This window comes from Salmo trutta, chromosome 10, assembly GCF_901001165.1.
Source record: "Salmo trutta chromosome 10, fSalTru1.1, whole genome shotgun sequence".
Lineage (NCBI taxonomy): Eukaryota > Metazoa > Chordata > Actinopteri > Salmoniformes > Salmonidae > Salmo > Salmo trutta.
This window is the reverse complement of record NC_042966.1, coordinates 33,916,128-33,942,295: the sequence shown is the minus strand read 5'-3', so window position 1 is coordinate 33,942,295 and position 26,168 is coordinate 33,916,128. Positions and strand designations below refer to the sequence as shown.

The following is a 26,168-nucleotide window of genomic DNA, read 5'->3' as shown; positions in this document are numbered from 1 at the left end:
GTATGTAAACTTCCAACTTCAACTGTAGCCTACACTGCTTGAACTGACACCCAGTAGACCTGTAGTCTAATATAGCCTACAAACACCGTTCAGATCTGGCCCCTGGCAGTTATTCCTAAAATATTCAATATTCACTAAAATCCTCCTGCTGCAGAATTATTTTCCTCCTGCGACGAAAGGGGTCAAATTAAGATCCAACATTTGTAGGATGAGCCGACAAGAATACGCTATATACACTACCGTTCAAAAGTTTGGGGTCACTTAGAAATATCCTTGTTTTTGAAAGAAAGCCCATTTCTTGTTCATTAAAATAACATAATTGTAACGGCCGTCTGAAAGAGTAGACCAAGGCACAGCGTGGTTAATGCTCATCATGAAAGTAGTCATTTAGGCAGGTTGCCTTTGTGCTCTTGGGCACAGGGACTATGGTGGTCTGCTTGAAACATGTTGGTATTACAGACTCAATCAGAGACATGTTGAAAATGTCAGTGAAGACACCTGCCAGTTGGTCAGCACATGCCCGGAGCACACGTCCTTGTAATCCGTCTGGCTCCACAGCCTTGTGTATATTGACCTGTTTAAAGGTCTTACTCACGTCGGCTATGGAGAGCATGATCACACAGTCGTCCGGAACAGCTGATGCTCTCATGCATGCCTCAGTGTTGCTTGCCTCGAAGCGAGCATAGAAGTGATTTAGCTCGTCTGGTAGGCTCGTGTCACTGGGCAGCTTGTGGCTGTGCTTCCCTTTTTAGTCTCTAATAGTTTGCAAGCCCTGCCACATAAGACGAGCATCGGAGCCGGTGTAGTATGATTCAATCTTAGCTCTGTATTGACGCTTTGCCTGTTTGAGGGTTCGTCGCAGGGCATAGCAGGATTTCCTGTAAGCTTCCGGGTTAGAGTCCCGCACCTTGAAAGCGGCAGCTCTACCCTTTAGCTCAGTGTGAATGTTGCCTGTAATCCATGGCTTCTGGTTGGGGTATGTACGTACAGTCACTGTGGGAACAACGTCCTCGATGCACTTATTGATAAAGCCAGTGACTGATGTGGTGTACTCCTCAATGCCACCAAATGGAGGGTGAGGGAGAGCTTTGTACGCGTCTCTGTGTGTGGAGTACAGGTGATCTATAATTTTTTTCCCTCTGGTTGCACATTTAACATGTTGATGGAAATTTGGTAGAATTATTTAAGTTTCCCTGCATTAAAGTCTCTGGCCACTATGAGCGCCGCCTCTGGGTGAGTGGTTTTCTGTTTGCTTATTTCCTTATACAGCTGACTGAGTGTGGTCTTAGTGCCAGCATCTGTCTGTGGTGGTAAATAAAGAGCCATGAAAAGTATAGCTGAAAATTCTCTAGGCAAGTAGTGTGGCCTACAATTTATCACAATATACTCTACTTCAGGCGAGCAAAATCTAGAGACTTCCTTAGATTTCGTGCACCAGCTGTTGTTTACAAATATCCACAGCCGCCCCTCCTCATCTTACCGGAGTGTGCTGTTCTATCCTGCCGGTGCAGCGTATATCCCGCTAGCTGAATATCCATGTCGTCATTCAGCCACGATTCCGTGAAACATAGGATATTACAGTTTTTGATGTCCCGTTGGTAGGATCGTACCTTGTCTAGTTTATTGTCTAATGATTGCATGTTGGCGAGTAGTATTGACGGTAACGGCAGCTTTCCCACTTGCCTTTTCCGGGTCCTCACCAGGCATCTGGCTCTTTGTCCCCTGTACCTGCGTCGCTTCCTCTTGCAAATAACGGGGATGTCGGCCCTGTCGGGTGTTTGGAGAATGTCCTGTGCGTCTTGCTTATTATAGAAAAAATCTTTGTCTAATCCGAGGTGAGTCATCGCTGTCCTGATATCCAGAAGCTCTTTTTTTTGCCGTAAGATACGGTTGCAGAAACATTATGTACAAAATAAGTTACAAATAACACGCAAAAAAACACATAATTGGTTGGGCTCCCGTAAAACTGCTGCCATTTCTTCCGGTGCAATTACAGTTGAAGAGGCGCTGTTGCTGAGGAACTGGAAGCTTTTAACCCTCTCCATTGTGGCCCCGTCGATGTGGAAGAGGGTGTGCTCTCTCTGTCATCTCATGTGGTCCACTATCAGCTCCTTCATTTTGTTGATGTTGAGGGAGAGTTTATTTTCCTGGCACCACTCCTCAAGGGCTTTCACCTCCTCCCTGTACTTTATGCTGTCTCGTCATTGTTGGTAATCAGGCCTACTATCAGCAAACTTGATGATTGAGTTGGAGATGTGCGTTGCGCCACAGTCATGGGTGAACAGGAAGTACAGGAGGGGGAGGAGCACGCACACCTGTGGGGCCCCCATGTTGAGGATCAGCGTGGCGGAGGTGTTGTGGCCTACCTTTACCACTGACCCAGGGCCCTGAGCTTAGCGATGAGCTTTGAGAGCACTGTGGTGTTAAAGGCTGAGCTGTAGTCGAGGAACAGCATTCTGTGGGATGGGCACTGTGCCTTGCAATGACGATTGTGTCGTTCGTGGATCTGTTGGGGGTCTAAGTTGTCGGGTAAGGTAGAGGTGATATGGTCCTTAACTAGCCTCTCAAAGCACTTCAAGATTACAGAAGTGAGTGCTATGGGGCGATAGTCATTTAGTTCAGTTACCTTTGCTATTTTGGGTCCAGGAATAATGGTGAACATTTTGAAGGAAGTGTGGGGGACAACAGACTGGGATATGGAGAGATTGAATATATCCGTAAACACTCCAGCCAGCTGGTCTGCACATGCTCTGAGGAATCGAATTGGAATGCCGTCTGGGCCGGTAGCCCTGCGAGGGTTAACACGCTTAAATGACTTACTCACGTCGGCCACAGAGAACAAGAGCACACAGTCCTCTTGAGCGGAGGGGGCCCGCGCCGGTGACTTGATGTTGTTTTCCTCGAAGTGGGCGAAGGAGGTGTTTAGCTTATGTGGGAGTGAGGCATCGTTACAGCAGCACTGTAACCCTGCTGAGAGCACTGAAACACAAAACTGACATTTCATCAGAACTCAGTGTGCAGTGCAGGGTTGCTCCTGTGCAGTGGCTAACAAGATATTAAATATAAAGGAGCTGATTGACATCTTCAAAATCACGAATAAGATTACAGAATCATTTATAATATTAAACTGAAATATATTCTGTTATCCATGGGCTGAGTTGTTTTAAAAGGCATGCTAAATAAGGATAATCTAGGTCAGGGATGTGCATCTGGGCAGGGCCCTTTTGAAAACACTTTATTATACACTGAACAAAAATACATTAACAAAAATATAAATGCAACATGCAAAGTGTTGGTCCCATGTTTCATGAGCTGAAATAAAAGATCCCAGAAATGTTCTATATGCACAAAAAGCTTATTTCTCTGAAATGTGTTTACAGCCCTGTTAGTGAGCATTTCTCCTCTGCTAAGATAATCCATCCACCTGGCAGGTGTGGCATATCAAGAAGCTGATGAAACATCATGATCATTACACAGGTGCACCTTGTGCTAGGGACTATAAAAGGACACTCTAAATTGCACAGTTATGTCACACAACACAATGCCACAGATGTCTCAAGTTTTGAGGGAAAGTGCAATTGGCATGCTGACTGCAGGAATGTCCACCAGAGCTGTTGCCAGAGAATTCAATGTTCATTTCTATACCATAAGCCGCCTCCAACTTCGTTTTATAGAATTTGGCAGTATGTCCACCCAGTCTCACAACCGCAGACCACGTGTATGGTTTCATGTGGGCGAGTGGTTTGCTGATGTCAACATTGTGAACAGAGTGCCCCATGGTGGCGGTGGGGTTATGGTATGGACAGGCGTAAGCTACGGACAATGAACACAATTGCATTTTTTCAATGCTAATTTGATACCGTGATGAGATCCTGATGCCCATTGTCGTTCCATTAATCTGCCGCCATCACTTCATGTTTCATCATGATAATGCATGGCCCCATGTCGCAAGGATCTGTACACAATTCCTGGAAGCTGAAAATGTCCCAGTTCTTCCATGGCCTGCATACTCACCAGATATTTCAGTCATTGAGCATGTTTGTAATGCTCTGGATCAACATGTACGATGCTCTGGATTGACGTGTACGACATGTTCCAGTACCCACCAATATCCAGCAACTTCACACAGCCATTGAATAGGAGTGGGACGACATTCCACAGGCCACAATTAACAGCTTGATCGACTCTATGCGAAGGAGATGTGTTGCGCTGCACAATGCAAATGGTGGTCACACCAGATACTGACTGGTTTTTGGAACCTAAGTTACAAAAGGTTACAAAAGGTGTACCACAGGGGTCAGTATTGGGACCTGTTCTTTTTAATATTTATATAAGTAATATTGGTCTCTCTGTTAAAAGTTGTAATATTCATCCATATTGAAATCATATTTGCTTGGTCACATACACGTGTTTAGCAGATGTTATTGCGTGTGTAGCGAAATGCTTGTGTTTCTAGTTCCAACAGTGCAGTAAAATGTAACAAGTAATATCTAACAATTTCACAACAATACACAAAATACACACAAATCTAAAGTAAGGAATTTAAGAATATATACTGTTATGTATGCCATTGCCCCATCTGTAGACAGGCGTTGTTAGAGCTGCAATCTGACCTTGTTACCTTTACAGAAAGCCCTGGTTTATTAATAATGTGCACTTAATGTGGCCAAGACTAAATATATGTTGTTCTCTAATTTTCAAGAAAATGTTTCAGATGGACTACATATTTATTAATTGAATGGTTCTCCCATTGATCGGGTTCCCGTCTCTATAAATATCTGTGCTTTTGGTTTGGCAAGGATTTAAAAAACATACTAATGAGTTAGTTAAAAAGCTAAGATTTAAGTGGGCTTCATTTTTAGAAGTAGATCTTGCCTCTCCCTAAACAGCAGGAAGCAGATCATATAGTTCACTTTCCTGGCAGTTCTTGATTATGGTGACACAATTTACCAGAATGCAGGAACCACTACTCTTAAACCTTTGGATGCCATCTTCCATAGCACCCTTCACTTTATCACAGGTGAGAGCTTTAATACTCATCACTGCATCCTTTATCAAAAACTCCGAGGTTCCTCGGGTCTCCACCAAATCTGCTTTCAGTTTTAATGCGCCTCACCGCTGGAACAATTTCCAGAAGTCATTACAGTTAGATGTTCTGGTGTCGCTCGGACAGTTTAGGGTGTTAATTGAGGACCTAGTAGCTGAGGACTGTGACTGTTTTTCATACATTTTGTGTGTCGTGTTGATTCCTGTTATATTTTAAATTGTATTGGTTTTTGTATTGTTGTGATGAGGGCACCCTTGGGAAAGAGACCATGGTCTCAAGGTGTTTTTTCTCTGAATAAATAAAGAATAATACAAAAACTGTCTGTAACCACATTTCCATCCACAGTCATACTGTATAAAAAAAAAATCTATACGCCTGTGATGGAAACAGGAAGTTTCAGTACAGTTTTAGAAATGCCGACAGATCATTTGTTCGTTTGACATGGTGGGACTTATGTATTATGTGAGAAATGGCAGTGGAAACACTTTTATGCGCAAATATTGATATAACCATCATATCGATGTAAACTTGGAGTCACGTGATGACATGGTGTGTAGTCCTCCCACTACGACTCAGGAAACCATACAGCTTATTAGGCTACAGATGAAATAAGTTATGATGAGCTTCACAGTGTGGTGAAAGTGCACGATAATATTGATGCTCCTTTCAAAACAACATTGAGGGTCTTATTCTGGTGAGAATGACTACTGAGAATGACTACTGATGTCAGCTAACATTTCTTAGATTGCTAAGTTAGTTTAGCGGCTAGCTTCTTATCATGGTCGAATTACCGGCTGGGGGGCCCCCATAGATTTCTTTTTGACTCACATATCATATAAAAACCTGGGGGGTGGGGGTATGGATGTGGGTACACAGACCCACGAACAACTACTCTGTTTATCATATATCCTGAAGCCTGACCCTGTATATAGCTTCTTACTTTCTCGTGTTCTTCTTATTTTTAATTTTTATTTATTTCGTGTTTTTGTTCTACCTTATGTTATTTTTAGTGCTACATTGATATTGATTACTGCATTGTTGGATTTGTAGCTTGCAAGAAAGGCATTTCACTTTACTTGTGCACATGACATTGATACTGAAACTTGAAACTTGGGCCCTCATGAAGAGTTCAGATTTTTTGGTGCCCCCACCCCCATTAAAGTTGCCCTTCCCTGGTCCAGGTTAAGAATGACTATGAAACCATAGGAATATGAAGATTGAGTCATGATAGTACTTGATAAAATAAAAAATACATCTGTTCAAGGTACAACAACTAGTAACACTCAAGCAAAGAAAGACATAAAGAATGAAAGAAAGAGAGAAAGAAAGAAAAAAGAGAGAGAGAAAGAAAAACACCCTACACAAACTTTAGCGGATTGTCATCGGTTGTTTTACTGCTGTTTTCAGAGCAGCCATTTTGTGGTGTGCCTCAGAAGTAAGGGGCTGTTGATGTGATGGGATTCAGAGCACCTCTGACTCACTGTAGGCTGTAATTCAGCAGGAGGCCCTCCCAAGGGGAAGGAGGCAGTGTATCAATCTGCCCTCAGTATTGCAACTCCTTTCATGTGGTCAGGGGGTTTACGCTAAGAGGCCTCTATACTTGCTGAGAGTTCCTGAAAGTAGGAGTTTATTCATGCTAGCCCCGTACGTTATAGAGAGGGAGAAATGTAGCTGGATTGGAAAGAATCCATGATATTAAACAGTAGATGGGATTGTAAGTGCTAGAAGTAATCATGCCAGGCAACAGGCCACAGGAATGCAAATCATCCTCCACGCCAAGAGTTAAGTTAGCAGGTGGCCTCTTCTATTCATTGAACATCAACACTTTTTCGATGGAGCGCACATAACATCTGGGCAGACTGGTCACTGCTTTAAATTAAGTGAAATATAGTCACTCAATGTTCTGCCATTTGAGAAAAAAAAGCTATAGAAAGGGGTGACTGAGGGAAGAAAAAGTATAGCTGAATACATGTCCTGTGTTTGGTGAAGGTCAATACAGTTGTGTAAATAAATATTCATCTTTAACCTAATCCCTTTGGTTATCTACCTTTCCAAGTGTACTGAACATCCCTGGGCAACCAAAGGACTTCAGGAAGCCCTACTTGGATTGATTTGTTAGACCAGGTGTGAATGCAAGAGCTATTCATCCCAGGTCCCTGCTCTCATTTCATAAATGAGCTGCTATGGTGAGATATTGCATTAGTTAGGACAGCGCATGCTCCTGTTGATAGAACCTTCTTCTGATTCGACTTAAGCCTGCTCATTTCACAGGTAGATGCTTTCAGAATAAAATGTGTGTGAGAAGTAGATTAAGATCACTTTATTTGTACACAAGATCACTTTATTTGTACACAAGATCACTTTATTTGTACACACCTTATGCATACACAAGATCACTTTATTTGTACACAAGATCACCTTATTCATACACAAGATCACTTTAATAGTACACAAGATCACTTTATTTGTACACAAGATCACTTTATTTGTACACAAGATCACCTTATTCATACACAAGATCACTTTATTTGTACACAAGATCACTTTATCTGTACACAATATCACTTTATTTGTACACAAGATCACCTTATTCATACACAATATCACTTTATTTGTACACTATCACCTTATTTGTACACGCAAGATCCAATGGAAGAAAGACACACATACACACTCAGGTTGGAAAGGTTGGCGCAGGGGGCTGCCCTACTATGGCGCCCCGTGGAGCAGTTGTTGTTGGATTTTAAGTGCCTTGCTCAAGGGCACAACAGCATGCAATGGCATCTATGATTTGATACCAGCAACCCTCCGGTTGCCAGCTCACTTCCCGACAGATTTTTCCCATCAGACCCGGGATTCAATCTTGCAACCCTCCGGTTGCTTGCTCGCCTCTCTAACCGCTAGGCTCCCTGTTGCTAGGCTACTCTATAAACGGAAAAAAAGTACTTTATGTACAGTGGCGTGTATTCATGGATGCCACGGGAACCCAGGCTTCCCCCAAAAATGAACGGAAAAAATATATATAAAATAATGTATATTTCGTCTCTCTGTGTTTCATAATTTGGATTCAATTCGCAAGAGACTGAATGTGTCTCACCGGAGAAAGCATCTGAGCAAGCAAAACAGTGCCCCTCTGTCTCTGTATGTGTAGCCCATCTATCTGATGCTGTCTGGTCGAAAAGAGTATGACATTGTTGCCGCCCACAGAATTGAATGCAAAGGAAGCCAGAGAGCATTTGGCCTCTGTTGATAAAAACATAAAAGAAGTAAAAGCCAATCAACATTGAGCTAACCTGAGTGAGTTCAACTGTGAAATTAGCCATGGATGGAGACACGTATTTTGACTTAATTATCCATACTGGCCAATGATTATAACATCGATTCTGATCCAACCATTAATTCATATTGTGCCCATGGCCTGAGAGGATGGGAGTTCAATATGCTGCTAGATGTAGTAGACTAATGTTAACTAACTGGCTCACCATTGCCCATGAAAGGAAGTCAGGCTAGTGAGCAAGCATTTTAGCCAGGTAGCCTAGGACAACAAAAACTAAAAGCATGTTCTATATTGTGGTAACTCCGTGGTTCTAAATCATCAGTTATTTAGTAGTCCGAAAATGTCGGAAACATTAACTAGCTTGACTATGATGTAGGTGATGTAACTATTCGTATGCTTTGTGGACTTCACAGGACGAATGTTGCTCTCCGGTTTTGTGATGAAACAAAGGTGTAGTTGAATTTATTCTGCCACTGTGTCTTCTTATTGTCTCGGCCTTAGGCCTATATATCACAGTGGCAAGGCATAACAGGTTATAGAACAAACAACGCAATTATCACAACAAATAGGTTGTAATATGGCTATTTCTCTGGCCAGGCTTCCTCAGTGATTTTACCCACACACCGCTACTGTTTATGTATAATGCATAAACAAGAAGTTTGACTGAATCCTGCTCTTGGTGTGTTAGTGGTTATAAGGGGCAATTTCCTCAATGGTTAACTATCTGTTCTTCATTCCATTTGAGCCAAGTGGGAGCTGGAATAGCAACTATGGCAAATATCATTGCTTCTCTTTTTATCTCGAAGGATATGAGGCAATGTCAGTGGTCAGAAAAGTAAGAAGAACTGTCTCGAACTGAATTGTGTCTCCAAAGTGTTTGTGTGTCACAGAGAAAACTGAATCCATTTAGATATTCTCCCTCTTGGCAGTTGCCGTTCTAATAGAGTGGATTTCCTAGCTAGTTGATTTAAAAGGTCACTTCTCTATGGAAACCCCATGCACAACGGCGCTTTACCAACAGCTGCTTGGCGGGGCTCATGATTAAGTGCTAGCAAAGACGAAAACAGCATAACAGCCATTGTGATCACACCACCGTAATTCAAACCCTGATGCTACTGATATACTATGCATTAAACAATAATGTAGCACTAAAACATTTGGTCACTGTATGGTCTAAACCATACATTTATTCTATATTCTCCAAAATAGGAGGGACGCCTTATTGGTGCCTAGTGACTATAGATCACCACACACAGCAACAATATGATGTTGTAATCCTCCCTGTCAGGAGTCAGGAGAGAGCTCTGCTGAAGCTCACAAAACAACTAAACACTAGCAGTCTGTCACTACGCAGCAGATGTACAGGCTCCCTGGGTGGACCCCTATGTTTATATCATACTTGTCAAACATTTATAAATCTCAGACGGTAGTCCGGCAACAGTGCATAAAACATCCATAGAATTCCAAACACTAATACACGAAGACAACTTGGATTTAAAAGACCTGAAAGCCTGCAGCTGGAGAACAAAAGAGAATGTTTGTCAATGGAATTTCTTTAAGGTGGGATTGGTGTTTTAAGCCTTTGGGGGTGGGGAAAATTGTTATTTTCACGTTTAAACTGAAAATCTTTTAAGGGATGTAAATTGTCTGTTTACTTTTTAATATGTTTTGGTTTAGTTAATAATACATTGAAAGTATTTGGAAGCAATATTTTCAAAAAGATCATTTAATAATATTTAAACAACACTAACAATACAGAAACCTGTATTTTTCCCAAACATATATTACTCAAATTACTATGAAGCATAACAATATGACAATAATAATATAACATCAATAATAATACAAAAATAACAGTGATATAACAACAATTGGGCAAACAATGTATTTTCTCACTCCTTGACCAAACCTGCCCCAAGCGTGCATCCGCGTGCGCCATCGTGTGCATTTTGATTTTGTTTATCTCCGCCATATGCGTTCATGACACGCAGGTTAAAATACCAAAACCAACTGTGAACCAACTATATTCATTTGGGGACAAGTTCAAACACACATGAAACATTCATGGACATTTAGCTAGCTTGCTGTTGCTAGCTAATTTGTCCTGGGAGATAAACATTGGCTTGCTATTTTATCTGAAATGCAAATGGTCCTATTTTTCTGCTGGATCTTCGTAGAATTTTGTCCCATTTTGAGTCATACTAAATTGTGTGTTCTCTACTCCGACAACTAATCCACAGATAAAATAATTTTTTTGTCAGTTTTCTTTGATTAATCTCTCCTTGTTAATTTTTCAATCACCCATGTGGGTTAGTATGGTCGTGAAAACAAAAGAGTAGATGGGAGAGGCAGGACTTGTAGCGCGTCAAGCGTCTCAAATGGAACCAAGTTCTATTTTAGCGTCTGGCTACGCAAACGCTCATTGACACATGCAAGCAGTTTGGATGAAATGATTGAATAACGTGTACATGATGTGTACATTTATTTTGCAACACTCGCGCACACAACGTGGCCGGTCTAGTCAGCATGTTAGCGATGTTTCATTCATTACGTATTGAATATGTCAAATATGAAAATATATACTGGCCATAAAGTACTTTTTAAGAGAGCTACTGCACAACTTTTGCCTAATTGTCATATATTCCTACTATTATTGAACTATGACATTTCAAGGGTCTGAGAATATAGCAGGCCAGTCCTCATGTTTTTTCAGTGAATGCTCTGGAAATATGTATTCAACAGAATGTAGCTATGGGATACTTTGGCATAGAGGAAGTACCTTTCAGCGGAACTTATTTGATATAAAACATGATATATACATATATTTTATAGCCAGAAGTCTAAGGATACCGTATAAACAACCACAAGTTTTTCCAAACTCATTTTCATGATAGACTGAAGCCTGTGCACAGTGTAAATATGATTAACTTCAAGCCTGAAGGAAAAACTCAGAGTGTTATTCAAGGGGACCTATTTGAAATACTTACTTTGCTCTTTTACGTCATACCTTTAATGTGATTTATGTTGTGCCAGGCTCTTACTCACTCAATGACATCAATACGGATTCTGCTTTAACACATCTGATGGATAAATCAAATAAATTGTTGCAAGTTGCATAGGCTAGTATAGGTTATAATGTGCTTACAAAACCTTAATAATACAATGTTGATGCAATAATTGACACTATTTCTAGGTAAGATACTGTAGCTACGCAAAGAATTTTCCACTGCTATGTCATAAGATTTTACCTCATTTTACTGTAGCAGCATTTTGTAAATCTTTTTTGAGTGGTTAGAATGGTTTAAAACAATGGTTTGAAAATGAAATCTAATGTAACAGTTTGAAAAACAGTGCTATACACTCTTAGAAAACGGGTTCCAAAACGGTTCTTTCGCCGTCCCCATAGAAGCACCATTTTGGGTTCAATGTAGAACCGTATGTGGAAAGGCTTCGATATGGAACCCCAAAAGGTTCTACCTGGAAACAAAAGGGTCTCATCAAATGGTTCTCCTATGGGGACAGCCGAAGAACCATGTTGGTAAAATGTGTATACTTAGTTGAACCGTAACCAATAACAATACGTCCAATAGATCCATATTGGATCGAGAAGTTTCCTTTTGCTAAGATGTACAACAAAATCCTACAACTATAACAACGTACATGTATATGTTTGATATGGCCTATAGGAGAGAGTGCCAAGTGATGTCAAATATACATGCACTCTAATTTCATATTCTAAGTCATATTCATTGTACAATATTGAGTGTTACCACAAAAATAGGGGGAAATAAATAAGTTAATACAACTAATATATACATAATACTGTACATCACACCTCCAACATATCTAAATCGATATTGTACTTTTTCAGCAGTACCACATATCTGAAATATAACGCTGCTTGCCCGTTAATGGCAACCACATGACCTGACGACCATGTTTCTGTATTTCTTGAGGATGACATTTGAGCTGTCATCAAAGTAAAGCACAGATATAGCGTTCAGCTTGGTCGGTGCACAGCACGGCTTTGGCACATTGTCAGGGAACATCAGATGGACCTGTGGAAGTGAACAGAAAGGACTGAGTATAGAAAGGAGATAGCATCAAAGCAGCAGTTTGAGAAGCTCATAAAATCTATATGGTGTGGGATTAATTACCACCATATTGTTAAAGAAATTCAATATGAATTCAAATAAGTAACTTTTGAGGCTTTGCACTTACCAGGGTTTGCACAATGGCGTGATTTGTCGCATTCATATGCGCATTGAGTGGAAAAGAACATTCCCCATCGCAGTAAAAAGCAGCATAGCCTTCAGGTGCAATAATCCAGTCCTTCAAATAGAATTAAAAAAGACAAAATAAGCCTCAATGTGCTCCTCATTGAATATTGAAGTCACTTCATTGACACTTGATGTGTTTTCTTTAGTCAGTCATCTGTCTGTTTCTCGTGCACTGCATTGAATACCCTAAATTACAGAGTTGAAACTAAAAGTGTTGTTTTTACAAACACACACATATTTGTAACACACATGTTATGATTCTGATATTTTTTTTTTACTAGTTGGTCTTTTGACCAATCAGATCAGCCATGAAAAAGTGCTGATGTTATTGGTCAGAAGACCAATTAGTGGAGAGAAAAAAAATTGGGCTGAATTGGGCTGCCTGTCTAAATGCAGCCTATGTGCCTTCTGCTCTGACATGCTTATGACAGTGTAGAATAGACATGTTAAGGTTCATATGGTATTCCATCTTTCCTACCTGCCATCCTAAGTCTCGGAAGCTGACGTAAAGTTCATGCTTCTTGCAGGCTTGTTTCTGTTCACTGGTGTTATGATCTGAAAACAACAAACATTCAATTCATCTAAAAGTTTACCGGTTTTTCATGCATCCTTAGGCTTTTATTTTATTTTATTGAGCACCTGTGAGCACTATTATTATTTTGGACAATAGGAAACTAGAAAATGATTAATAAATTGTTAACAAACTGTTAACAGCAAATGGCAGCACCAACTCATTTATTGTTATTACAGTAAAGCAGCCACTGAAAGGGTGTTGACTGGGTGTCCCTAACGCACTGAACCACATCAGTTCTAAACAGCTGTGGAGCTGAAGCAAGTGCACATAGACTTCTATAAAATGACAGCCAAATTCAACTCATGTATTGAGGGTCATTGGGGACATTTTGTGTACTTTAGCTAGAGTATTTGTATAAGGTGAGCGTTACATGTTAATATCCATGGACCAACCTGAGTTGAAGGAAGGGTAAAAGATTCAGCAGGTAGGTTTATTATTTAGAAAATCTATCTGTTTTATATGGATCTATAGTACACGTGTGCTGCCAAAACAAGGCTAATTGGCAACAAGAGGCTGCTTGAGTAGACATAACATCCTGGAGTGTAGACATAACAATTATGATCGTTTAATATGCCCACCTCCACTTTTCGGTGCCTGAGATGATTGCTGTTGACCACCTGATTTGTTGCGATTGTGATTCTTTTTCTTTCCACCAGCGGCCCTGACAGAGCGCAGCAATACCTCACTGGCCTTGAAGAATGAGACTAGGAACGGCTGTTTGGATTGTGGTCCGTTCCTACCAACAATGCCAGCAGACTTCATGTTGATACTCCGTCCTTTTAAAACAACAAGCAATGTGAATAGCAACAAACAGAAGCATAATTAGATTCCTATCTAATCAAATGCAATGATCGGGGCGCCACATAAGAGTTTATTTCCAAAAGGCAATACCACCAATCGTTCACATTTGTGTTTTTACATCAGAAAGCATTGCTTATGGATACTTTCATGTGTGTGTAAAATATTACTGTTCTCAGATGTTTCATTCATAGATTTTACAGTTGAAGTCCGAAGTTTACATACACCTTAGCCAAATACATTTCAACTCAGTTTTTCACAATTCCTGACATTTAATCTTAGTAAAAATTCCCTGTCTTAGGTCAGTTAGGATCACCACTTTATTTTAAGAATGTGAAATGTCAGAATAATAGTAGAGCGAATTATTTATTTCAGCTTTTATTTCTTTCATCACATTCCCAGTGGGTCAGAAGTTTGCATACACTCAATTTGTATTTGGTAGCATTGCCTTTAAATTGTTTAACTTGGGTCAAACGTTTCGGGTAGCCTTCCACACGCTTCCAACAATAAGTTGGGTGAATTTTGGCCCATTTCTCTTGACAGAGCTGGTGTAACTGAATCAGATTTGTAGGCCTCCTTGCTGGGGTACACTTTTTCAGTTCTGCCCACAAATGTTCTATGGGATTGAGGTCAGGGTTTTGTGATGGCCACTCCAATAGCTTGACTTTGTTGTCCTTAAGCCATTTCGCCACAACTTTGGAAGTATGCTTGGGGTCATTGTCCATTTGGAAGACCCATTTACGACCAAGCTCTAACTTCCTGACTGATGTCTTGAGATGTTACTTCAATATATCCACATAATTTTCCTCCCTCATGATGCCATCTATTTTGTGAAGTGCACCAGTACGTCCTGCAGCAAAGCACCCCCACAAAATGACGCTGCCACCCCCTTGCTTCATGGTTAGGATGGTGTTCTTCGGCTTGCAAGCCTCCCCCTTTCGCCTCCAAACATAACGATGGTCATTATGGCCAAACAGTTCAATTTTTGTTTCATCAGACCAGAGGACATTTCTCCAAAAAGTATGATCTTTGTCCCCATGTGCAGTTGCAAACCGTAGTCTGACTTTTTTATGGTGGTTTTGGAGCAGTGGCTTCTTCCTTGCTGAGCGGCCTTTCAGGTTATGTCGATATAGGACTCATTTTACTGTGGATATAGATACTTTTGTACCTGTTTCCTCCAGCATCTTCACAAGGTTCTTTGCTGTTGTTCTGGGATTGATTTGCACTTTCCACACCTAAGTACGTTCATCTTGAGCGGTATGATGGCTGCGTGGTCCCATGATGTTTATACTTGCGTACTATTGTTTGTACAGATGAACGTGGTACCTTCAGGCATTTGGAAATTGCTCCCAAGGATGAACCAGACTTGTGGAGGTTTACCTTTTTTTCTGAGGTCTTGGCTGATTTCTTTTGAATTTCCCATGATGTCAAGCAAAGAGGCACTGAGTTTGAAGGTAGGCCTTCAAATAGATCCACAGCACAGGTACACCTCCAATTGACTCAAATGATGTCAATTAGCCTATCAGAAGCTTCTAAAGCCATGACATAATTTTCTGGAATTTTCCAAGCTGTTTAAAGGCACAGTCAACTTAATGTATGTAAACTTCTGATCCACTGGAATTGTGATACAGTGAATTATAAGTGAACTTATCTGTCTGTAAACAATTGTTGGAAAAATTATTTGTGTCATTGTCACGACTCCCACCGAAGGTGGCTCCCCCTCCTGCTCGGGTGGCGCTCGGAGGTCGTCGTCACCGGCCTACTAGCTGCCACTGATTCCCTTTGTTTTCCCCCTTTTCCGTTATTGTTTGCACCTGTTCTGTGTTGGGGTGATTAGTGGGGCTATATTAGCTAGTAGACCCGCCTGCTCTTTGTGCGGGATTGTTTCTCTGTATGCTGTGCTTGGTGACACGCTGATTTTGTATTTTTGCATTTAGTGCTTGTGTTTGCGCCAACAGTGTTTTGTCCCCTGTGTTTGGGGCACTTTGTTTTTGTGTGCGCTTTGATCGCAGTTTGGGGTGGCGTGTGTTCTAGCCGTTGTGCTCATTAAAGCCACTACCCTGTATCGCTGCTTCCTGCATTTGATTCCTCGCCAGCACGACACCCAAGCCTTACAGTCATGCACAAAGTAGATGTCCTAACCGACTTGCCAAAACTATAGTTTGTTAACAAGAAATTTGTGGAGAGGTTGAGAAACGAGTTTTAATGACTCCAACCTAAGTGCATGTAAACTTCTGACTTCAACTGTATATTTTTTTTGTAAAACGCTACAAAACGTATACGTTGTTTAGCTGTAATTTTTTATTTTACATTTAATTAACTAGGCAAGTCAGTTAAGAACAAATTCTTATTTACAATGACGGCCTACCAAAAGGCAAAAGGCCTCCTGCGGGGATGGGGGCTGGAATTAAAAATAAACATATATTAAACAAAAATATAGGACAAAACACACAACATGACGAGAGACAACACAACACTACATAAAGAGAGACCTAAGACAACAACATAGCATGGCAGCAACACATAACAGCACAGCATGGTAGCAACACAACATGACAACAATATGGTTGCAGCACAACATGGCAGCAGCACAACATGGTAGCAGCACAAAATAGGGTACAAACATTATTGGGCACAGACAACAGCACAAAGGGAAAGAAGGTAGAGACAACAATACATCACACAAAGCAGCCACAACTGTCAGTAAGAGTGTCCATGATTGAATATTTGAATGAAGAGATTGAGATAAAACTGTCCAGCTTGAGTGTTTGTTGCAGCTTGTTCCAGTCGCTAGCTGCAGCGAACTGAAAAGACAAGCGACCCAGGGATGTGTGTGCTTTGGGGACCTTTAACAGAATGTGACTGGCAGAACGGGTGTTGTAAGTGGAGGATGAGGGCTGCAGTAGATATCTCAGATGGGGGGAGTGAGGCCTAAGAGGGTTTTATAAATAAGCATCAACCAGTGGGTCTTGCGACGGGTATACAGAGTGATGTGTCCTACAAGCAGCATTGGTGGCAAATCTGATGGCCGAATGGTAAAGAACATCCAGCCGCTCGAGAGCACCCTTACCTGCCGATCTATAAATTACATCTCAGTAATCTAGCATGGGTAGGATGGTCATCTGAATCAGGGTTAGTTTGGCAGCAGAGGTGAAAGAGGAGCAATTACGATAGAGGAGACCAAGTCTAGATTTAACTTTAGCCTGCAGTTTTGATATGTGCTGAGAAAAGGACAGTGTACCATCTAGCCATACTCCCAAGTACTTGTATGAGGTGACTACTTCAAGCTCTAAACCCTCAGAGGTAATAATCACACCTGTGGGGAGAGGGGCTTTCTTTTTACCAAACCACATGACCTTTGTTTCAAGGGCAGATAACGCTTTTTGGACACTAAGAAAGCTTTGTTGTAGAGCATTTAACACAAAATCCGGGGAGGGGCCAGCTGAGTATAAGACTGTATCATCTACATATAATTGGATGAGAGAGCTTCCTACTACCTGAGCTATGTTGTTGATGTAAATTGAGAAGAGCATGGGGCCTAGGATCGAGCCTTGGGGTATACCTTGGTGACAGGCAGTGGTTGAGACAGCAGATATTCTGATTTTATACACTGCACTCTTTGAGAGAGGTAGTTAGCAAACCAGGACAAAGACCTCTCAGAGACACCAATACTCCTTAGCACAATGGTATATTCATATCATGTATATTTGTGACCGACCAGCTTAAATCAGTCTTATGTAGCAACATTTAAGATTGCGGTTTTTACATTGGATAAAAGTAGAGACTCTACAAAATGGTACATCATACACTACAGTTGAGTAACAATGGGAAAGTAATTTTGCTTTGAAAGTTGATCAACTCTCTATTGAGACAATAGCCTTTAAATGTTTTGGTTCTACTATTGGAGAGCCCTTCATTGTCTACACCCATTCAGCATCGTTCACACCCTCTTCAGCTTTAGACCCACCCAGCTCTTAAGGGTTGTTCTGAATGTACTAATAGCAGCAGTCAAGCACCCAAGCTAACTTGTTAGCTACTTAAGTGAGAGAGAACAGCTCACGGAACATTACTCACCCTAGCAGAGCTGGTTAGGCTGTTATGTTATCCAGAGCATTGGTGACTGCAACTGTGTTGTCAGACTGTCCGTTAGTAAATTCAGAGCATTTCGCTTTCAGAGTGCACACCGGATGCTTTGGCCAATTAAAAGGGTTGATCCGAACATTCTGATGGCTCTTTCTGTCAAAATTAAAAATGTGTAATATCTGAAAATGTTGCTAGCTAGAATATCTTACCCGTATACATTATTCATGGTTGTAAGCGTCTCCTGTCGGATGCCATGGTTGCCCTTAGTTTGAGGGTGTAATCCGGAGACAGGTGTTTTCTCAATCTCCTTAGCTATTATATTCCACTGATTTCAAAACTCAGTCCTCCAGAAAGTGGAGAGCAACACTTATGCAGATTTTATACACGATACACTTTAAAAAAGCCATTACTTAGACATATTGACCAGCTCAAATAGACAGAAGCGCGCTAAACTCAGCAAAAAAATAAACGTCCCTTTTTCAGGACCCTGTCTTTCAAAGATAATTTGTAAAAATCCAAAAACTTCACAGATCTTCATTATAAAGGGTTTAAACATTGTTTCCCATGCTTGTTCAATGAACCATAAGCAATTAATGAACACGCAGCTGTGGAACAGTCTTTAAGACACTAACAGCTTACAGACGGTAGGCTATTAAGGTCACAGTTATGAAAACTTAGAACACTAAAGAGGCCTTTCTACTGACTCTAAAAAAAAAAAAAAGGAAAGATGCCCAGGGTCCTTGCTCATCTGCGTGAACATGCCTTAGGCATGCTGCAAGGAGGCATGAGGACTGCAGATGTGGCCAGGGCAATAAATTGCAATGTCCGTACTGTGAGATGCCTAAGACAGCTCTACAGGGAGACAGGACGGACAGCTGATCATCCTCGCAGTGGCAGATCACGTGTAACAACACCTGCACAGGATCGGTACATCCGAATATCACACCTGCGGGACAGGTATAGGATGGCAACAACAACTGCCTGAGTTACACCAGGAACGCACAATCCCTCCATCAGTGCTCAGACTGTCCGCAGTAGGCTGAGTGAGGCTGGACTGAGGACTTGTAGGCCTGTTGTAAGGCAGCTCCTCACCAGACATCACCGGCAACAACGTCGCCTATGGGCACAAACCCACCGTCGCTGAACAAGACAAGACTGGCTAAAAGTGCTCTTCACTGACGAGCCACGGTTTTGTCTCACCTGGGGTGATGGTCGGATTCACGTTTATCGTCGAAGGAATGAGTGCTACACGGAAGCCTGTACTCTGGAGCGGAATCGATTTGGAGGTGGAGGGTCCGTCATGGTCTGGGGCGATGTGTCACAGCATCATCGGACTGAGCTTGTTGTCATTGCAGGCAATCTCAACGCTGTGCATTACAGGGAAGACATCCTCCTCCCTCATGTGGTACCCTTCCTGCAAGCTCATCCTGACATGACCCTCCAGCATGACAATGCCACCAGCCATACTGCTCGTTCTGTGTGTGATTTCCTGCAAGACAGGAATGTGTTCTGCATGGCCAGCAAAGAGCCCGGATCTCAATCCCATTGAGCACGTCTGGGACCTGTTGGATCGGAGGGTAAGGGCTATGGCCATTCCCCCCAGAAATGTCTGGGAACTTGCAGTTTCCTTGGTGGAAGAGTGGGGTAACATCTCACAGCAAGACCTGGCAAATCTGTTGCAGTCCATGAGGAGTAGATGCACTGCAGTACTTAATGCAGCTGGTGGTCACACCAGATACTGACTGTTACTTTTGAGTTTGACCCCGCCTTTGTTCAGGGACACATTATTCAATTTCTGTTAGTCACATGTCTGTGGAACTTGTTCAGTTCATGTCTCAGTTGTTGAATCTTGTTATGTTCATACAAATATTTACACATGTTAAGTTTGCTGAAAATAAATTATGTTGAAGGTGAGAGGACGTTTCTTTTCTTGCTGAGTTCATATGGCAGAACAATCCCAACTCATCTCTCGGCATGTCCAGCCCACTCATTATCTCAGCCAATCATGGCTAGTGGGAAGTTTGCTGACTTTTTCTGTGGCTCAACCAACTAGGCTCGTAATTTAACAATTGTATTTGTATTTACAGATGGCATACACGTTTGTTATTAAGGCACATGAAAGCTCACATGTTCGAGAAGGCATTTCTGCCAAGAACGCATTTTGATAAAAACGTTTATGTTGAAACGGCTCTCCTGTGAAGTAGTGACCCGCAACATATGCCTAGTTTCCTGAAATGGGTCACATTTGACTGTGATATGTGGCTGTCTTACCTAGCTATTTTAAGATGAATGCACTAACTGTAAGTTGCTGTGGATAAGAGCATCTGCATACATATCTCATTACTGTACAGAATATGTATTCTTAAATTATGTTGATGTCACAAATGTATCATTTGTAAATTTGTGTACAAAAAATGTGTTTAAAACCTAGGAGTACAACTTATTTCCCTGAGAGTGAGGCAGATATATAGCATTTAGCAAAAAAACATCTATCAAGTGATAGATTTTAAACAAATATATGTCTGTCATTGATTAGATATTGAAAAACATATCAATATCTTTCATAATTTATTTCAACAATAAAAGCTAATTTACGAACATTTCTGAAAAGGGATATAAAGCTTTTTGGAATGAAACTCTTTAATTGCACCAACCAAAAGTGGGTAAAAATCCTTGCATCATGTAAGCTTGCATTGTTGATATGAGCATATGCAAGGTCCGTTACACTTGGCTTGACTGCATTAATCTCAAACCACAAAGAGGCTTTATTATTGATTTATGGACATATGTCATCAGTTAATGTAATATAAATAGCATAATAATAGATGCAAGGATTATGGCTCAATTTACTCTAGTGTGCATATAATACTAAAATATATATATTTTTAACATTAACATTGTTTCTGAAAAAAAATCCCAAATGAACATACTTAAATTCTTCACTACTAAAACTGCGATTTTATAAGCTGTCATCCTCTTGTTCCTGTCGGTTGCATTTGACACTTGAAACATCAGATCCTGCTCTGAAGCCCACCTCTATGAGGAATGGGCATCTCAGGATGATCACCACAAACACATGAAGAGGATCTATCCTTACTATTTATTTCTTTTTATTTTAACTAGGCAAGTCAGTTAAGAACTAATTCTTATTTACAATGACTGCCCAGGCAAACACAGATTACACTGGGCCAATTGTGCACCACCCCATGGGACTCCCAATCACAGCCGGATGTGATGCAACCTGGATTTTAACCAGGGACTGCAATTATGCCTCTTGCACTGAGATGCAGTGCCTTAGACCGCTGTGCCACTTGGGAGCCCATGAAGCCAAGCAACAGGTGTTGGGTTAAATGCAGAAGACACATTTCAGTTAAAGGTATTCAGTTGTACAACTGACTAGGTATCCCCCTTTCCCCTTTCCCCAGGGCTCAGTTCTCCTCCCCTGTTGTTCTCTCTGTAGACCACGAACAAGTCACAGGGCTCTGTTTTCTCTTCACAGGGCTTATCCTACCTTTGCTATGCAGAAAGCGAACAGCTCTGTCTGTCCTTCTCTCATCTGACATACAGGTTATGATATGGTACAGTATGTATCTCTTCATGGTAAACATCAACATCGCAACCTCAAACCCTGACAATAAAGACCTAAACTCTCCTCTATGGACAGCTGTGTCTACCTACAAGATGGCAAAGAACTTGGGTGTGACTTTGGAAGACCAGTTTTGGGGTAACTACAAAGTTTATCTGCCATTTGCTTTTCTATATGTAATTCCCAGCAACAACAAAGGCTGAAGAAAAGTAATGCTTCCATTACCATCCATAGTTTCAACAGAGAGCTGCAGACCCATGTTCTGCAGTGGGTTCAGCACCCAGTGGTTACTGGTAGCTGTGATATCAAAGACCAGCCAGCCCCCATCAGAGGCCTTGATCTTTTTGGAATCCAACAAGAACGTCTCTGCATCCCTGTTGAGGAAAAAATACATAGAAAAATCAATTAAAAAAAGAACAGGTGTATGCATGTGATCACTTGACACGCAAAGCAATGCACATCCATTATTATGTTTAATAGTTTGATTTATTGAATAAAAAAGATTTAGCACAGGGGTGATATAATTGATGGGCCTTCCTCTCCTCTTTAAGCTCTGGAACTAATCATGAAATTCCTGTTTATCCACGTTAATGTTGTTAAAACTTGCACGGGGCCACACAAAGAGAGAATATGCTTCCTCTGTGTCGTTTAGACTTGGAAGCAGAAGAACAGTTAAGGAGGCCCTAACATACCGTATTGGAAATTATTATAGAAACAAAGTACCATTGAATAATCCCTACTGGATGCAATTTATTCCATCTTTTTCTCTCAGATCTGAGCCAAAAACATAATTTGACAAACATGTATCTTACTAGTTCAATTTATTGATCCATTTGCTCTGTCCTTTGAGCCCCATATTTTGAAGAAAATTCTTCTGAAATACAGTCACGCAACTTTCACTGGGGACGGGGGGTCATGTCGTCCCGACATTCTGAAATTGCATTTCAAACTCAAATAAAATCTAATCAAAGTTTATTGGTCACAATCATGTGTTTAGCAGATGTTATTGCAAGTGTAGCGAAATGCTTGTGCTTCTAGTACTGACCGTGCAGCAATATCTAACAAGTAATATCTAACAATTCCACAATAATACCTAATGGAATAATTAACATTCTGAAATTACATTTCTCTCCCCCCCAGTTTTATCATTGCAATACGATAACAAAAGCGGCAACGATGTGCTTTAGGACGACGTGGACGCCTCAGAGCGGTCCGCCAGGCTGTTTGGAGTGTTCAGCAGGCTGGATTTAGGACCATCCGGACACCACAGAGTGGGCGGACAGGCTGTGTAAAAGGCAAAGGTACTGGAAAGCTGGTTGGACCAACACCAGAGAGTTGAACAGAGGCAGCTGCTGTCAGTGTGTTACACTTTTTTCCCAAGTTGTAAAAGCAAGCAGAGCAGAAACTGGCTACTCTTTAGTTGACTGATGTAGCTGTTAAGGTAACTGCTGTTTAACTTAACAGAAAAAAAGCTAAACTAGTGTTTATTCGCAGTGCTGAGCTATTAGCTAGTGCGACTGACATATAACATTTGCTAAAGTTTCATCCTCTCTCGACTGAGGTGAATGAATTAGCTGCACTAGCTAGTAGCTACCATAGCCAGGTCAGCTCTAGCCTCTAGCTGTCTGTCAGATTGCGATATGAGGTCCCTATTATAACAATATAACAGCAGTTGCTTGTATGTACAGTATTTTTGGGCCTACCTTTAACCTGTTGGGGCTAGGGGGCATTATTTTCACGGCCGGATGACAAACGTACCCAATTTAAACAGGTTACTACTCTGGCCCAGAAAATATAATATGCATATTATTAGTAGATTTGGATAGAAAACACTCTGAAGTTTCTAAAACTGTTTGAATGGTGTCTGTGAGTATAACAGAACTCATATGGCAGGCAAAAAACCTGAGAAAATTTGAGTCAGGAAGTGGGAGAAATTCGAAATGTAGTTTTCTTTTGAATCCCTTGAAAAACTACAATGACATAGGATTTACGTTGCACCTCCTAACTCTTCCATTGGCTGTCAACAATCTTTAGGAACTGCTTTCATCCGTCATCTGTAACCAGGCAGAAAATTCTGGCTCGTTCAATCCCTGGCCAGTCTGAGAACAGGTGTCTTATGACGCGCATCCACGTGACTTAAATGTGGTTTTATTTTTCTTGTATGACGAATACCTATAGCCCGGTTATAAAATTATCGCAATTTTACGTAAAAAAATACCCTAAAGGTGTCACGTCCTGACCAGCAGAGGGAGTAGTTGTTTAGTATTTGGTCAGGACGTGGCAGAGTTGTATGTTGTATGTAGTTTCTAGTTGTTCTGTTCAGTGTGTTTCCTGACAGGACTGTTTCTGGTCGTTTTTGTTTCGTTTTTGTAAAGTGTTCTCTTTTTTAATTAAAATTCTAATGATGAACACATCCTCTGCTGCACCTTGGTCTAATTCTGACGACGGCCGTTACAAAAGGATTGATTGTAAACATCGTTTGACGTGTTTCTACAAACGGTAATGGAACTTTTGGCCATTTCGTCTACGGATTTGCGTCCACGCCACATGGCATTGTAAAGTGTTCTGGATGGGTCAACAAAACGGGGCAGGATTCACAAAACCCTCTTAAGAAGACATTTCTTCTTAACCTCTCTGGCGCATGTGGGACGAACTCGTCCCACCTACGTAACAGCCACTGAAATCCAGTGGCGCGATTTTTGAATCGTTAGAAATACTTTTACTTCAATTTCTCAAACATATGACTATTTTACAGCTATTTAAAGACAAGAATCTCGTTAATCTAACCACACTGTCCGATTTCAAAAAGGCTTTACAGCGAAAGCAAAACATTAGATTATGTCAGCAGAGTACCCAGCCAGAAATAATCAGACACCCATTTTTCAAGCTAGCATATCATGTCACATAAACCCAAACCACAGCTAAATGCAGCACTAACCTTTTATGATCTTCATCAGATGACACACCTAGGACATTGTGTTATACAATACATGCATGTCTGTTCAATCAAGTTCATATTTATATCAAAAAACAGCTTTTTACATTAGCATGTGACGTTCAGAAAAAGCATAACCCCCGCAAACTTCCGGGGAATTTACTAACAGTTTGCTAAATTACTCACGATAAACGTTCACAAAAAGCATAACAATTATTTTAAGAATTATAGATACATTACTCCTCTATGCACTCGATATGTCCGATTTTAAAATAGCTTTTCGGATGAAGCACATTTTGCAATAATCTAAGTACATAGCCCGGCATCACAGGGCTAGCTATTTAGACACCCACCCAGGTCAGCCTCCACCAAAATCACATTTCCTATAAGAAAAATGTTCTTACCTTGCTTGTTCTTCGTCAGAATACACTGCCAGGACTTCTACTTCAATAACAAATGTTGGTTTGGTCCCAAATAATCCATCGTTATATCCAAACAGTGACGTTTTGTTCGTGAGTTCTAGACACTATCAGAATGCTACATCACGGTCTCGCGCATGGCGCATTGGCGTGACAAAAAATGTCTAAATATTCCATTACCGTACTTCGAAGCATGTCAACCGCTGTTTAAAACCAATTTTTATGCCATTTATCTCGTAGAAAAGCGATAATATTCCGACCGGGAATATGCATTGAGCCTAAACAGCCGAATTAAATTTCTCCTCAGGAGCGAATCGTGCACGCGCCTCATTCAAAGGTCCTCTGATCGGCCACTTACCAAAGGCGATAATGTGTTTCAGCCTGAGGCTGCCTCGTCAACCTTCAGGTATTTCCCGGGTTCTGAGAGCCTATCGGAGCCCTGGGAATTGTCACGTTACAGCTAAGATCCTTACTTTTCAATAAACAGATGCAAGACGCACGACTCCTTGTCAGACAGGGTACTTCCTGCATGAAACCTTGTCAGGTTTTTGCCTGCCATAGGAGTTCTGTTATACTCACAGACACCATTCAAACAGTTTTAGAAAATTCAGAGTGTTTTCTATCCAAACCTGAACAATAATATGCATATTCTAGCTTCTGAGTTGGTGTAGGAGGCAGTTAAAAATGGGCACATATTTTTTCCAAAATTCTCAATACTGCCCCCTAGCCCAAACAGTTAACAGCCATTTTCTTCCTTAACTATAGACATAAGAATAAAGTTAAGAAAAATTGCTACTCCTCAATAAAGTTATTGGAAATGTTCTTAGGGTTTTTCCTACATTTCTTCCTAAGAAAGAAGTTAAGAAGAAATGGGATTCTTGAAATTAATGCTTTGGGATTTCTTCTTGGAAGTGTACATAACTTTAGGACAGCTAAACCCTTGTCTTGAGATGAATGGATATTTTTGTAACCACGAACGTTTTCTTGCGCCACAGACACAGTTGGCTAACGGATATTTAAATACAGCAAGAATACAAATTAAACACACATTATCTAGCTAGCTAGTAATTAACAATATAATACAATATTCTAGAAGTGTTAAATAGCTAGTGCTATCTCGCCAATTTGCAAAGAAGAACATGGCTAACTTAGCTAACGTTAACGTTGTT

The 26,168-nt window shown here is 41.0% G+C and overlaps 1 protein-coding gene across 1 annotated transcript in view; it reads right to left on the bottom strand.

The window, feature by feature from the left end:
• Positions 1 to 10,034: 10,034 nt before the first annotated feature.
• bmp5 (bone morphogenetic protein 5) overlaps positions 10,035 to 26,168 on the bottom strand; it is a 32,438-nt gene continuing 16,304 nt past the window's right edge. Inside the window, exons 3-7 of the mRNA XM_029765362.1 lie at positions 21,871 to 22,019; positions 13,757 to 13,954; positions 13,083 to 13,159; positions 12,546 to 12,656; positions 10,035 to 12,382 (exon numbers count right to left, since the gene is read on the bottom strand). Of these exons, the coding sequence (XP_029621222.1) occupies positions 12,233 to 12,382; positions 12,546 to 12,656; positions 13,083 to 13,159; positions 13,757 to 13,954; positions 21,871 to 22,019 (685 nt within the window). The 3' untranslated portion in view covers positions 10,035 to 12,232. The remainder of the gene's footprint in view (positions 12,383 to 12,545; positions 12,657 to 13,082; positions 13,160 to 13,756; positions 13,955 to 21,870; positions 22,020 to 26,168) is intronic.